The sequence below is a fragment of the Canis aureus genome, chromosome 32 (genome assembly GCF_053574225.1).
Source record: "Canis aureus isolate CA01 chromosome 32, VMU_Caureus_v.1.0, whole genome shotgun sequence".
Taxonomy (NCBI): Eukaryota; Metazoa; Chordata; class Mammalia; order Carnivora; family Canidae; genus Canis; species Canis aureus.
In genome coordinates, this window is record NC_135642.1 from 29,102,991 (window position 1) to 29,118,252 (window position 15,262).

The following is a 15,262-nucleotide window of genomic DNA, read 5'->3' on the forward strand; positions in this document are numbered from 1 at the left end:
ATGATGTGAGCTGAAGACGGATGCTGAACCAACTGAGCCACCCAGGCACCCCCTACCTGCATCATTTCATAAAACAAAGGAAAGGAAAGGAAAATAAGAGACCAAAAAGTTGAACTGACTCATGATTTAAAATAACATTTCAGTGTAAATGTTCATCAGTAAGAGGCTGCCTAAAAATTTAGTGTATCCATTCAGTCAGTGTAATATTATGCAGGCATTAAAAATCATGATGCGTCTTTATATATTTAGATGGAAAGATGTTCGTGATACAGTGCCAATTAGGGAATGCAGGATACACATGGTATAGCGTATGATCTCATGGTTTTTCAAAAAGGAAAATGTATCCCTGGAGAGAGATCTTTAAAAAATGTAAATTGATATATTAACATCATCAATTTCCAGTGGTTTTCACTGTATTCTTTACGCCTTTATGTAGAACTTAAATTTTAATATTATATTAATCATTGAAAGCACTTTTCAGTTTAAGAAAAGGTGTTTCTGGGGATCCCTGGGTGGTGCAGTGGTTTGGCGCCTGCCTTTGGCCCAGGGCGCGATCCTGGAGACCCGGGATCGAATCCCACGTCGGGCTCCCGGTGCATGGAGCCTGTTTCTCCCTCTGCCTGTGTCTCTGCCTCTCTCTCTCTCTCTCTCTCTCTCTCTGTGTGTGTGACTATCATAAATAAATAAAAATTTAAAAAAAAAAGAAAAGGTGTTTCTTAACATGTTTCAAATATCTTCATACAAAATATGTATGTTACAAATTGCTCTTTTCACATGATGTGCCCTGATTAAAAAACACAAGTGACAGCATTGCTTCAGTGTAGCGAGCGGTAACAGCAGCAACACATGCTGATGCCAAGAGGAATAGCATTGGCCAAATGAAAGGGTTAAAGCAGGTACCCAATAATTTCCCCACTAGTCCCACCCAGGAAACAATATATGTCCTTAAACCAATAAATGCTACTTGCTGAACTATTTATATAAAATTTTAATTTTTAAAATAGGTGTATTTTCTATCAGATGTGCATTAGCCAGAGAAAGGAAAGGAGCCAGCCCTTACTGGGAGCATATGGAGTGCCCTAAGGCCAGACAGTGTTCTGGATTCCCCATGGTCCTCCTGTGGGTTATGTCTGGTGAAGAAGAGACCCGAGGTTCAAATCTGTCCTCCCTCCTTTCCTGGCCACGTGTGGTTGGGCCAGTTGCTGAACATTTTAAAATATCTTTCCTCTGGGTAAATGGTGATGATAAGAGCATTCCTTCACTGATAGTGAGGATGAATTCAACTGGGGCACATGAGTGTACTCCGGGAGCATCTGACACTGGTAAACACTTGGTGAGAGTGAACAGCTATTATTTATGTGGTCCCCAGCCCAACAAGCTAGGGCCAGCCTGCTAAGATCACATTGTTAACGGGGAAGCTAGGATTCAAAGAAGGGTCTTTCTGACTTCACCGCCCATGGTTTCCATGCTGGAGAAGTGTGCCTGCGATTGCACAAAGCATGAGTGGGAGAGGAGGGAGAGCACAGACATTAGGGGGAAGATAAATGGACAGTGAGAATGGGAAGTTAAGAAAAAGGAAGAGGCAAAGGAAAATGCAGGGAGAGCCATGAGGGTTAGGAAAGGGAAGCCAAGAGGCCAGGGAGTGGAAGAGTGGGGAGAGGGAGAGGAAGGAGAGAGGAAAGCAGAAGCCTTCCCTTCCCCCCCCCCCCCCCCCCCCCCCAGAGTTCCTGGTGAATTTCTGGTTAGTTCTTGGTCCTGGGACTTCTTCCCTCTTCTTTGCCTAAGGCAGTTTGCTTTTCCCAGTTCCAGCTCTGGCCCCACCCTCACTGCCCCAGCACTGCCCCAAGGACAAAGTCCCAATCCCTGAGCGTGGGTTAGAGCTGTAAGTTAAAGCACGACTCCCTCCTACCTAATCTTTCTAGACACACCTTCAGCTGTTCTCTGCTCTCTATCCTTTCCCTCTATTTTTAACTATAAGAAAATAGACTTTATTCCCCTACTGCCAGATTACAACCACTTTATTCATGAATGCTTTGCCTATTTTTAAAAAAAGTTCTGACACTCAGCAGAACACATCAGTGCTGTATTTTGATAGTAAACTGAAAAATTAACTTAATTTTTATATAATTGGTATTTAATTTTTCAGTAAAAACTATCATTATCAAAATGATGTATCATTTTCCGTGAAATGATACTGTAGTTATTTCTACCCAGTGTCATCTTAGTGATTTTCTTTAAAGATTTATTTATTTATTTTAGAGGCAGGGGAGGGGTGGAGGAAGAGAGGGAGTGAGAATTCAAGCTGACTTCCCACGGGCTGGGAACCCAAAATGGGGCTCTGATCTCACCTCCTGAAAAGCATGCCTAAGCTGCAGTCAAGAGTTGGAGACCTAACAGACTGAGCCATCCAGGCATCCCCAGTGTCATCTTACTTATAAAAATATGATAAGAATCCTCACAATCACAGAAAGTTATTTTGGTTTAGAGAATAGCATATCCCTTTGCTCTTTGGTGAACTCCCAAACTGTATTGATATATTGCACACTGTAGGCATTGTGATACTTTTTCTTCTTTCAACTCTTCTCTCCTTGCTTTACCTACCTGTCCCTTCCCCTAATTTCCCCAAGTTTTTTAAACTCATAAACTGGAGATGAATGTTATAACAGCAAAATACAGCACAAACAGACCAGCATACAACCCAGATCTGCCTAATAATGTCGCAGACCAACTTGCAGTGCTAGAGCTCAGATTTATAAATGTGTAGGAACTGATGACCACAGGCAAAATAAGCCAGAATTGACAATGGGAAGATCTGGAAATGGTCTTTGAGAAGTTATTTAACCCAGTGAGTTATTTATTTTTAATATTTTTAAGCCTTATTCCTTTGTGACATAAGCCCCATTGTTCTAGCAGACTCAGGATACTAGCCAACCAAGCAAGCTAATAAACAAGTTCCCACCACATTTCATGAAGAGGGCACCAGTTCTGAACAGACCTCAGTGTGTGTTGTGAGCTCATGCCATGTGACATTTCCTGTCATAGAGAGTGCATAGTGCTTGGTAATAGGTTTGTTATTGAAAGACAATCTCGGACAATGCATAGTAGATAGAATCCTTTTTCAGGAGGTTGATGTGGCTGGGCTTCTGTACCTCCAGCAGGAAAATTCTAGAAGGGTGAAATGACCTTCAGAAAAGGGGATTCTGGGCACCTGGGTGGCTCAGTAGTTGAGTATCTGCCTTCAGCTCAGGTGTTGATCCCGGGGTCTGGGATGGAGTCCCACATCAGGCTTCTCACAGGGAGCCTGCTTCTTCCTTTGCCTATGTCTCTCATGAATAAGTAAATAAAATCTTTTTTTAAAAAAGGGATTCCAAAAGTGTCCATTCATTTATAAATCTTATATTAAGTGGCTGTTTGGGATGCAGTCTTAGTAAAGAACTATACTTTTTAACCAAAACATTCTCTAATGCCTTCATTGCTGCAGTTTCTGATACTGGAATGCAGGTCATGCTCCCATTAGCAGACATGTATGGACTGTTCTGGGTCAGCTCTATGTCTATTAAGATTTGAAATGTGCTCTTATGGAACATGTAGTTTAATAGAGAAGACAGACTATTAAACAGCTAAAAATAACAGTATAATAGGTAGTATAAAAACATAGAATAAAGTGCTGAAGAAATACAAATGAAGGAGCTATTTTATTGAATTGAAGGGCAGGTGGGGCCTTAAAGGATGAATAGGAGTTTTCTAGGCAGGAGGGATGAGAAGCGTGTTTCTCATAGAGCTCACCGACAGAGGTGTGAAGGCAAAAGAGTGCATGACATATTCAAGGACGGTGGCGGGTGGAGTGGCAGTGGGGAGGATTAGCATTGGCTGGAGTGGTACCATATGGAACTGGAGGAATGAACTAGGCCAGAGTGTGCTGAGAGCCTAGAAAGTAGAGGTGATGTTGGAGTGTTGAAAGAAGGTGTGGAACAATCTTTCTGTTTTCTACTTGTGGAAATCTTACTCATTTTCATTAGTTCCTCCCTGACCTAGCTGCTACCTGGGAAAAAGTAAGGCCTCTCCTTCTTTCCTCCCCATGTGTTTTTGTTCATAGCTGCTTATCCCATTGCTTCATGCTTGGCTGAGATATATATCTATCTTTCTCTGTAGGCTGTGAAGCCCCTGAGGGGTTGGGATTTTGTCTTATATATTTAGGTTACTCAGCTGCATAATAGATGCCAGATAAATGTTTCTTAGACTGGGCTATTCCATAGATTAATATCTCAACTAAGGTATATTCCAACTTTAAAATGGTAAAGATTCTATGATTCTAAATCTTAATGTCTTCCACACTGGCCTAATTTCATGTAGTCTAAATGACAGAGATTATTATCTTAAGAATTGAAGAACTCCTTTGGCATCATCACTTGTTTGGCATGAATCACTTTTTTTTCTTAAATGTAATTTGTTTAAATTCAAAGTTTTTTTGTCTAGGAAAATGAAATGTTCACATTTTGAAACTCTAAAAATAACATACTGGAAGAGTTGGTGCCAAAACAATGGTTTCAATCAGAAATGCTCTGTGAATCTAGCATCTAAATGAGACCTAATTACTGAATCAGATCACGGTTACTAGGCATTCATTATTTTAAGGCAATTAACATCACTATTGAGAAACCTAAGTGATGAAATATTTTAAAAACTCTCCAGTTTTGCTCCAATTTCTAATGTGTTAGGATGACCAAATGCTCTTTATAGGCGAGATAAAATGGCAATGATGATATCTTTTAATAAAGCTTTAATAAATATCAATCTTATTCTATTTGTGGATAGATAGGTTCTCCTGAATCAGATCCGGTTGATTACGTATTGATTTAAGATGAATTTAGAAATAAGTGCTCTTAATTTGCTATGAATTTACTAAATTTGCTGAGATCATATTTACTAAGGTAGTTTTCTACCTTACATGATTGAATAAGCCTGTTAAACTATCTTGTTTCTGTAAAAGTGGTTTCTCAAGCTTAAAATGCAGTTATGGGAGGAGGAAACTTCAAAAAAATCTGTTTAAGAGTCCTCGTTGATCTAACAAGGCTTAGCAGTATTTTTTTTTAAGATTATTTATTTATTTATTTATTTATTTATTTATTTATTTATTCATGAGAGACACAACACACACACACAGAAAGAGAGAGGCAGACACACAGGCAGAGGGAGAAGGAGGCTCCATGCAGGGAGCCTGATGTGGGACTTGATTCCAGGACTCCAGGATCACGCCCTGGGCGGAAGGCAGGCTCTAAACCCCTGAGCCACCCAGGTGCCCCAAGGCTTAGCAGTTTTAATTTTGATTTTTCTTGATCCTTTTCTCCTTATTTGCTGTTTATTTCATGTATAGGATATAAGACCTTTAATAATATAACTGATCAGTATGTCAGCATTAATATACGATCCACTTAGTAATTTAATAATAAACTTTAGATGTCATTTAAATTCCAGATATAAACTGTTAAATAATTTAATGCTTTCTTTTTTCCACAGATGTGAATTATTAAAAAGAAAATGGCCCAACGGAGCACTGTATTTCCTTCTCTCGTCACCGAGGAAAGGTATAATATATGGAAAATATGCATCTAAGGTATACTTTTCCTTTCCACCAATCCCATGAGGGCTGCTAGTGGGTGTGATGGTTATTATAAATGAAGCCTTGTGGCTGTTACATTACCCAAGGATGATTTTGTTCAAGGGCAAGAGAAGTACAGTTGCGCCCCTCTCCAGCATCCAATTTGTAGGATCTGCTCAGTGATGATAAGTGGAGACTTCGTAATAGCCCTACAGTACAGCTGTACCTCTGGTCACTAGGAAAATGCAACTCTGGACGCTTGGGGGCTAATGTCCCACTAACCCTCTTAAATCAGAAGTTGCAGACTGGGGATCCATAGACCAGAACTGGCTCATGGAAGCACGTTGTTTGGCCTGCATTATCATATACTTCTTTTTTTGTATATATATTTTTTGGATTCAATTTGCTAACTCATAAATACTTTTTAAATGACTTGTTAACATTTAAAAATCAGGTGATTTCACATACAAGTCTGAATTTCCTACTATTCTTGAAATAAGAGATAATCTGGAAAAATAGACCTGCATTCCCCATTGGTCATTCATGGATGGAGCAAAACTGTGGCTGCTTTAGTGGAGGAATGCCCTTTCCAGGTCTCCAAGGTCCCCTCCCTGTCCTATCAAATATGATATGCATCATTTGTTTATGTCTTCTGCTTGACCCTTGTAGGCATTTGAATTTGTTGTTATGTTAAAAAATAGCTGTAGGGGAATGGAGGGGAGGGCGTGTCAGGAGACTTTGTGAATAGGTGTTTTTTTTTTTTTTTTAAGATTTATTTATTTTAGAGAGAGAGCCTGTGCATGTGTGAGTAGGGGGAGGGGCAGGAGGAGGGACAGAGAGGGAGAGAGAAAGAAGCAGACTCCCCACTGAGTGTGGAACCCAAACTAGGGCTCCGTTTCACAGCCCTGAGATCATGACCTGAGCCGAAGTCAAGAGTTGGGACACTTTTTTTTTTTAAGATTTTATTTATTTATTCATGAGAGAGACACAGAGAGAGGCAAAGACACAGGCAGAGGGAGAAGCAAGCTCCATGCAGGGAGCCCGATGCGGGACTCGATGCGGACTCGATCCCGGGTCTCCAGGATCATGCCCTGGGCTGAAGGCGGCGCTAAACTGCTGAGCCACTAGGGCTGCCCAAGAGTTGGGACACTTAACCAACTGAGCTATGCAGGTGCCCCAATAAGCTTGGTCTTAAGAAGCTTATATTGGAATTGGGCATATCTCTGTATGTCCAGTTCCACCAGCCTCTTGCTTTTGGAGGCCATGGAGCTTTGTTATCAGCACAGTTAAGTCTCTGGGTATCACTGTTTAAAGATAACTGGCTCCCTGAGAAAACTCTTTGTGGCAGAAACCCGGCCTCAAACCCCATTTAGCTTGTAGGGATAGATAATTTGCATTTCCTTCTTTGGGAAGTTTTGAATCTGACTTTGAAAATTACCTTTTCCCAATTGACAACCCTAATAATGTGGCTCCCTTCCACAGGCGAGTTAGAACCATGCCCCGACATAGCCAGTCCCTGACCATGGCACCATACTCATCTGTAAGCCTAGTGGAACAACTGGAAGATAGGATCCTCTGCCACGAGAAAACAACTGCAGCCCTTGTGGAGCACGCCTTCCGGATTAAAGACGACATCGTCAGCAGTTTGCAGAAAATGCAAAACAAAGGCGGAGGTGACCGCTTGGCCAGGCTTTTCTTGGAGGAGCACATCAGAAACATAACTGCCATAGTGAAGCAACTCAATCGGGATATTGAGGTGAGTTAGGTGTGTGAGAGTCAGGGTGGCTGCGTTCCTCCTCACAGACCTGCTCCTCTTCCCCACATGGGGTCAGCAAGTCAAGTTCCTGCCTCCTAGGCAGTAATGCATTCACATCAGAGCTTTCCAGTCTTGTGTATTCTAGTGATCACCAAGGAAACAAGCTTGAGCAAATATCCTAATTAAATTTATTTCAGTATTTGATAGCAGTTACTGTCAGTGTTATTTATGTTTAATCTAAATTTACCTTGCTGACTATTAAATCACTTTGTTTTGTTTGGCTCTCAATGGAGAAAGAGAAGAACTAGTCAAATAGTTTCTCTGTAAAACCCTTCGTATCGTCGAAGATAGCTATTAAGTCCATTACTAGGTCAGCCTTTGCTGCTTCAGATGAAATGTTTCTAGGCCATAATGATTATATATATAATACAGTTTATTACTCAAACAATTTAGGGATTTGAATTGCTTCTCAGACTTTCCTTTTATTGCTTTATTTTTTTTTCTCTGAAATGAGCCCAATAAAAAGCCAATATTGTCTAATTTTTAAAGTTTGTAAATCTGCTATTTATTGAATAATCACAGAGACCACACAGTTTAGTTCAGAAGCATAATAAGATCATTTAGGACTTGGGCTTTCATTACTGAACAGTGGTAATATCCTTCACATGTAATTTTTAAATATATATAAATAAAAGGTATCTGGATAGATTAAGGAAAACCTTTGTTCCAACTCATAGAGATTGTATCTGAATTATGCTTCCTGAAATTAAGCCTCATTTTTTTTTCAGTGTCAAAGTGTGTTTATTCATTTTTTTAACAGCTTTATTGAGGTATGATTTATAAGGCACAAAAATCTACCCAGTGTAAGTATATAATTCAGTATTTTTAGAAAATGTATAGAATTGTGCAACCATCAACATAATTTAATTGTAGAACATTTCCATCACCCCCGAAATTTGTATAGTTCTGTCTGCAGTCAGAACTTCTACCCAAGCAAGGCCCGGGTAACCACTGATCTGCTTTCTGTCTCTAAATGTGTCTTTTCTGGGCTTTCCAGTTTTATAATATGAAGTCTTTTGCAACTGACTTTTTTCACCTCGGATAGTCTTTTTGAGGTTTAGCTATGTTCTAGCACGTGTCAGTGCAGGCATACCTCAGAGATATTACAGGTTTGGTTCCAGATCACCACAATAAAGCAAATATTGCAATACAGCAAGTCAAATGAATGTTTTGGCTTCCCAGTGCATATAAAAGTTATGTTTATACTATGCTGTAATCTATTAAGCATACAGTAGCATTATATCAAGAGAATGTACATACCTTAATTTAAAAACACTTTATTGGAGGTGCCTGGGTGGCTCAGTCAGTTAAGCATCTGCCTTTGGCTCAGGCCATGATCCCAGGGTCTTGGGGTTGAACCTCACATCAGGCTCCCTGTTCAACGTGGAGTCTGCTTGTCCCTCTCCCCTCTCTTCCCCTCCACTCATGCTCGTTCTCTCTCTCTCTCTCTCTCTCTCTCTCAAATAAATACATAAAAATTTAAAAACAATGGCAACAACAAAAACCACTATTGGGCTCCATGCTGGGCATGGAGCTTACTTAGAAAAAATAAAAAATTAAAATAAATAAATAAAAATACCTTATTGCTTGAAAGTGCTAACCATCATCTGAGTCTCCAGTGAATCGTAATCATTTTGCTGATGGAGGGTCTTGCCTCTATGTTGATGGCTGCTGACTGGTCAGGGTGGTGGTTGGTGAAGTTGGGGCAACTGGGGCAATTTCTTAAAAATAAGACAATAAGATCAATCAATCAATCAATAAAAGTTTGCTCCATTAATTGGTTCTTGTTTTGTGAACAATTTCTCCATAGCATACGATGGTGTTGATACTATTTTACCCATAGTAGAACTTCTTTCAAAAGTCTTATCAACTACCTATTCTGAATTTTTTGTTGTCATTTCAATAGTCTTCACAGCATCTTTACTAGGAGTAGACCGCATTTCAAGAAACCACTTTCTTTGCTCATCCATAAGAAGCAGCTCTTCATGTTTTATCATGAGATTACAGCAATTCAGTCCCATCTGCATGCTCCACTTCTAATTCCAGTTCTCTTGCTATTCCCACCACATCTGCGGTTACTTCCTTCCCTGAGGTCTTGAACCCCTCAAAGTCACCCATTAGGGTTATAATCAACTTCTTTCAAGTTCCTGCTAATGTTGATATTTTGACTTCTTCCCATGAATCATGAATGTTCTTTACAGCATGTAGAATGGTGAATCCTTTCCAGGGGGATTTCCAGAAGGAATCCTGATCCCTGGTAGCTGTAGCCTTGTGAAATGTACTCCTTAGATAGTAAGACTTGAAACTTGAAAGACTTGAAAGTACTCCTTGATCCATGGCTGCAGAATGGATGTGGTGGTGAGCAGGCATGAAAACAACATTTATCTCATTGTACCTCCCCGTCAGAGTTCTTGAGTGACCAGGTATGCTGTCAGTGAGCAGTGATATTTTGAAAGGAATCTTTTTTTTCTGAGCAGCAGATCTTAACAGTGGGTTCAAAATATTCAGTAAACCATGTTGTAAACAGATGTGCTGTCATCCAGGCTTTGTTCCACTAACGGACAGCACAGGAAGAGTAGGCTTATAATTCTTAAGGGCCCCAGGATTTTCATCATGGTAAGTGAGCATTGGCTTCAACTTCAAGTCACCAGCTGCATTAGCCCCTAACAAGACAGTCAGCCTGTCCACTGAAGATTTGAAGCCAGGCATTGACTTCTCCTGTCCAGCTATGAAAGTCCTAGATGGCGTCTTCTTCCAATATAAGGCTGTTCCATCTACATTGGAAATCTGTTGTTTAGTGTAGCCACCTTCATTTGTTATGTTACATAGATCTTCTAGATAACTTGCCGCAGCCTCTACATCAGCACATGCTGCTTCATGTTGCACTTTTATATTATGAAGATAGCTTTCTTCCTTAAACCTCATGAACCAATCTCTGCTAGCTTCAGATTTTTCTTCTGCAGCTTCCTCACCTCTCAGCTTTCATAGAATTAAAGAGAGTCAGGGCCTTGCTCTGAATTCGGCTTTCTTTGGCTTATGGGAATGCTGTAGCTGTTTTGATCTTCTGTCCAGATTACTAAAGCTTTCTCTGGATCAGCAACAAGTCTGTTTGGCTTTCTTATCATTTGTGTGTTCACTGGAGCAGCACTTATAATTTCCTTCAAAAACTTTTCCTTTATGTTCACAACTTGGTTAACTCTTCGACACAAGAGACCTAGCCTTTAGTCCATCTTGGCTCCGAACATGCCTTTCTCATTAAGCTTTATCATTTCTAGCTTTTGATTTAAAGTGAGAGATAGAGGGCAGCCCTGGTGGCTCAGCAGTTTAGCGCCGCCTTCAGCCCAGGGCCTAGTCCTGGAGACCCGGGATTGAGTCCCACATCAGGCTCCCTGCATGGAGCCTGCTTCTCCCTCTGCCTGTGTCTCTGCCTCTCTCTCTCTCTTTCTCTCTGTGTGTCTGTCATGAATAAATAAATAAAATCTTAAAAAAATAAAAAAGTGAGAGATATTTGGGGTGCCTGGGTGGCACATTCAGTTAAGTGTCCGACTCTTGGTTTTGCCTCAGGTCATGATCTCAGGGTTGTGGGATCAAGCCCCATGTCAGGCTCTGAACTCAGCATGGAGTCTGCTTGAGATCCTCTCTCCCTCTCCCTCTCCCTCTGCCCCTCCCACTCATGTGCACGCACGCTCTCTCTCTCTCAAATAAATAAATTTAAAAAAAATTAAAAAGTGAAAGATGTGCAACTCTTCCTTTCCCTTGAACATTTAGAGGCCATTTCAGGGTTATTCGTTGGCCTGATTTCAATATTGTGTCCCAAGGACAGGGAGAAAGATGGAGGAATGGCTAGTAGGTGAAGCAGTCAGAATATATGCACATTTATTAAATTCACTGTCTTATATGGGTGCAGTTTGTGGTGTGCCAAAACAAGCATGGCAGTAACATCAAAGGTCACTGATCACAGATCTCCAGAACAAATATAATAATAATAATAATAATAATAATACAGTTTGAAATATTGTGAGGATTACCCAAATGCGACATAGAAACATGAAGTGAACAAATGCTGTTAGCAAAATGGCAGCGGCAGACCTGCTTAGTGCAGGGTTGCCATAGACCTTCAATTTGTAGAAAATGCAGTATCTGGGAAGCTCCATAAAGCAAAACACAATAAAGCAAGGTATACCTGTAGTTCATTTCCTTTTGTTTTTGAGTAGTATCCTATTGTTTGGTATACCTCATCTTGCTTATCTGTTCATTTATTGATGGGCATTTGGATTGTCTCCAGGCTTTAGCTATTATGAGTAAAGCTGCTATGAAACTTGTGTACAAGCCTGTGTGGACATGTTTTCATTTCTCTTGGGTAAATTACTAGGAGTGGAATTGCTGGGTCTTAAAGTAGCTTATGTTTAACTTTTTAAGACATAGCCAAATAATTTTCCAAAGTGGCTATACAGATTCTACAATTTCATCAGCAGTGTGTGAGATTTCTTGTTTCTCCACATCCTTGTCAACACTTGGTATTATCTCTCTCTTTGATTATAGTCGTTACAGTGGATGTGTAGTCGTATTTCACTGTAGTTTAATTTGCATTTCCCTGATGACTAATGATGCTGAGCACCTTTTCATGTGCTCATTGGTCATTTGTACGTCTGCTTTGGTGAAATGTCTACTTATGTCTTCTGCCCATTTTTTAAAAATTAGTTTTTAAATTATGGCAAGATATTTACCATTTTAGCCGCTAAGTATACAATTCAGTGACATTGAGTATGTTCACTGCGTTGTATGCAACCAACACCATTTGCCACTTCCAAAACTTTTTAATCATCCCAAACAGAAACAGTGTTTGCATTAAACAATAATTCCCCATTCCACACCTCTCTCAGCTCCTGATAACCTCTACTTTACTTTCTGTCTCTGAATTCACCTATCCTAGGTATGCTATACAATATTTGTCCTTTAGTGTCTGGATTATTCACTTAGCTTAATGTAGCATATACCAGAACCTATTTTCAATTGGGTTGTTTGTCTTATTACTGATTTGTAAAAGTTCTTAAGATAGACTAGATACAAATCCCATGTCATCTATGTGATTTGCAAATATTTTCTCCCTTTCTGTGGCTTATATTTTCATTTCCCTAATGGTATCTTTTGAAGTACAACATTTTTTTTTCATTTTAATGAAGTTCAGCTTACCAGTTTTTCCTTTTATGGTTTGTACTTTTAGTATTGTGTCTTAAGAGCTGTTTGATTAACCCATGTCACAAAGATTTTTTCCTATGTGTTCCTAAAACAGTAAAGTTTTAGTTTTAGTTCTTATATTTAGGTCTATAGATCTATTTTATCTTCCTATAAAAAGTGAAATAAAGGTCTAAGTTATTTTTTCGCCTGTATGAGCACTCAAGGAAAATCTTCTCAGTTGTCCCTTTGTCAAAAATCAACTGACCATAAAATATAATGGTTTCTTTCTGGATTCTATTGATCTGCATGGTTTTCCTATACCATTGCCTTAATTTCTAGCTTAACAGTACATTTTTAAATCAGGTACTCTTAAGTCCTCCAATTTTGTTTTCCTTTTCAAAATTGTTTTGCCTTTTCTAGGTCGTTTGCATTTTCATACAAATTTTAGGATCAGCTTATCGTTTTCTGTAGAAAAGCCAACTGAAATTTTTTTGGTAATTATATAATTATATTAATTATGAAAAAATTTAAGCATGGAAGAATTATGTGATACAAACTGATGAAAGTAAATCTCTTAGTTGCAGGCCTACTGAAATTTTGACAGAAATTGCTTTGAATGTATAGATGAATTTGGGGAGAATTGCTATCTTCACCACACTGAGTTGTTAATCATTGCAGAGAACCAACTCCTGGTTTTATTCATCTTTTTCTATTGCTTTCCTGTTTTCTAGTTCACTGGTTTCAACTCCATATGATTTCTTTTTTTTTTCCTACTTGTTTTTATTTAGTTTGCTTTTATTTTTCTAGTTTCTTAAGGTTGAAACTTAGGTAATTGGTTTGAGATTTTTAGTCTTTTCTGATAATGGTGTTTAAAGTCATATAGTGTTCTCTAAGCACTGCTTTAGCTGCTTCCCATGAATTTTGGTATGTTGTGTTTGAGTTTTTATTTAGTTGAAAATATTTTAAATTTCCTCCTGTTTGGTTTATGTGTTATTTATAAGTGTGTTGTTTAATTTCCAGAAGTTTGGGATTTATCAAAATTTATTTCTTTTGTGGAGCTCTAGTTTAATTCCATGAGGGCTGAGAACATACTTTTTATATTTTTGATCTCTTTAAATTTATTGAAACTTTTGTTCTATCAATTATTTAAGTCTCTGACTCTTACTGTTGAATTATCTTTTTTTCCTTTCAATTCTGTTAGTTTTTGCTTCAAGTGTTTTGGGGTTCTTTTATTTGGTGCATATACATTCATAATGACATACTGACCTCTTAATCATTATAAAATGTGTCTCTTTCCGGGCACCTGGGTGGCTCAGTCAGTTAAGTGTCTGCCTTTGGCTCAGGTCATGATCCTAGAGCCCTGGGATTGAGCCCTGTGTGAGCTCAGTGGGGAATCTGCTTCTCCCTCTCCTCTGCTGCTCCCCCTGCTAGTGTTCTCTCTCTCTCTCTTTCAAATAAATATATAAAATCTTAAAAAATAAGTTGTCTCTTTCTAATATTTCTTATCTTAAATTTGATTTTATCTGATTTTTTTTAAGATTTTATTTATTTATTCCGATTTGGCAGAGGGAGAAGCAGGCTCCACGCAGGGAGCCCGACGTGGGACTCGATCCCGGGTCTCCAGGTCAGGCCCTGGGCAGAAGGCGGCGCTAAACCGCTGAGCCACACAGGATCCCCCTGATTTTATCTGATATTAATATAGCTATCCCAACACTTTCATGGCTACTGTGTGCATAGTTAATTTACTTTTGTGATAATTCTCACTTAGTTTATACCTAAATGAGGTCCTGATGAACCACATGGGGTTACCAGCTTTCACTGTTCATTGAGATTCTCACGTACCTTTACCAAGAACAGGGCTTCATTTGTAATTGTACCCTAGTTAAAATACATTGGTCTTCAGGGTTCTAAAATGTCTGTACTTCTTACGTTGTTTAAAGAAAAGGATTATATGTTTGTTATTCAGGAGATGTAGTGAATCTTTGTTGTTTTGGTGTCTGAGGACATCCACTCCAATTTCTTTCTTTTTTCTTTTCTTTTCTTTTTTTTTTTAGAAGGGGAGAGAAGGGGGGAGGGACAGAAGGAGAGGGAAAGAGAAAATCTTAAGCAGGTTCCACAATTGGCATGGAGCCCATCATGGTGCTTCATCTCATGACCATGAGATCATGACCTCAGCTGAAGCTAAGAGTCAGGCCTTTAACCGACTGAGCCACCTAGGCACCCCTCCAACTTCTTTTGGTTAGAAACTTGATTTCCGGGATGCCTGGGTGGCCCAGGGTATGATCCCGGAGTTCCAGGATCGAGTTCCACATCAGACTCCCTATGGGGAGCCTGCTTCTCCCTCTGCCTATGTCTTTGCCTTCTCTCTGTCTCTCATGAATAAATAAATAAAATATTAAAAAAAAAAAAGAAACTTGATTTCCTTTTGGTGTTTACCTTTCTTCCATTGGTTACAGATTGGATGGCTGTTCCTCAGGTGCTGTATCACCTTTTTAGCTAGAGAGAATTGGAACCCATAAATTAGGCCAGAGAATTGAGACTCTCATTCCCTGGAACTTGAAACCTGAGCAGACTGATCCAAAGAGTGGAAATGCTTGGAGCATCTTCCCTGCAGCAGCTGTGCCTGCGGACACTGGCCAGTGTTCCTGCTGCCTAGACTCTAGGAAGCA

At 39.4% G+C, this 15,262-nt stretch overlaps 1 protein-coding gene across 2 annotated transcripts in view; it reads left to right on the forward strand.

Moving 5' to 3' along the window:
• The window catches only part of FAM81A (family with sequence similarity 81 member A), a 75,599-nt gene that overhangs the window by 13,174 nt on the left and 47,163 nt on the right, over positions 1 to 15,262 (forward strand). The window contains exons 2-3 of one of the 2 annotated variants that reach the window (XM_077881295.1): positions 5,518 to 5,585; positions 7,082 to 7,355. In XM_077881295.1, the coding sequence (XP_077737421.1) occupies positions 5,539 to 5,585; positions 7,082 to 7,355 (321 nt within the window). In that variant the 5' untranslated portion in view covers positions 5,518 to 5,538. Of the gene's footprint in view, positions 1 to 5,517; positions 5,615 to 7,081; positions 7,356 to 15,262 lie in introns of both variants that reach the window. The other variant, XM_077881296.1, reaches the window with a different exon arrangement.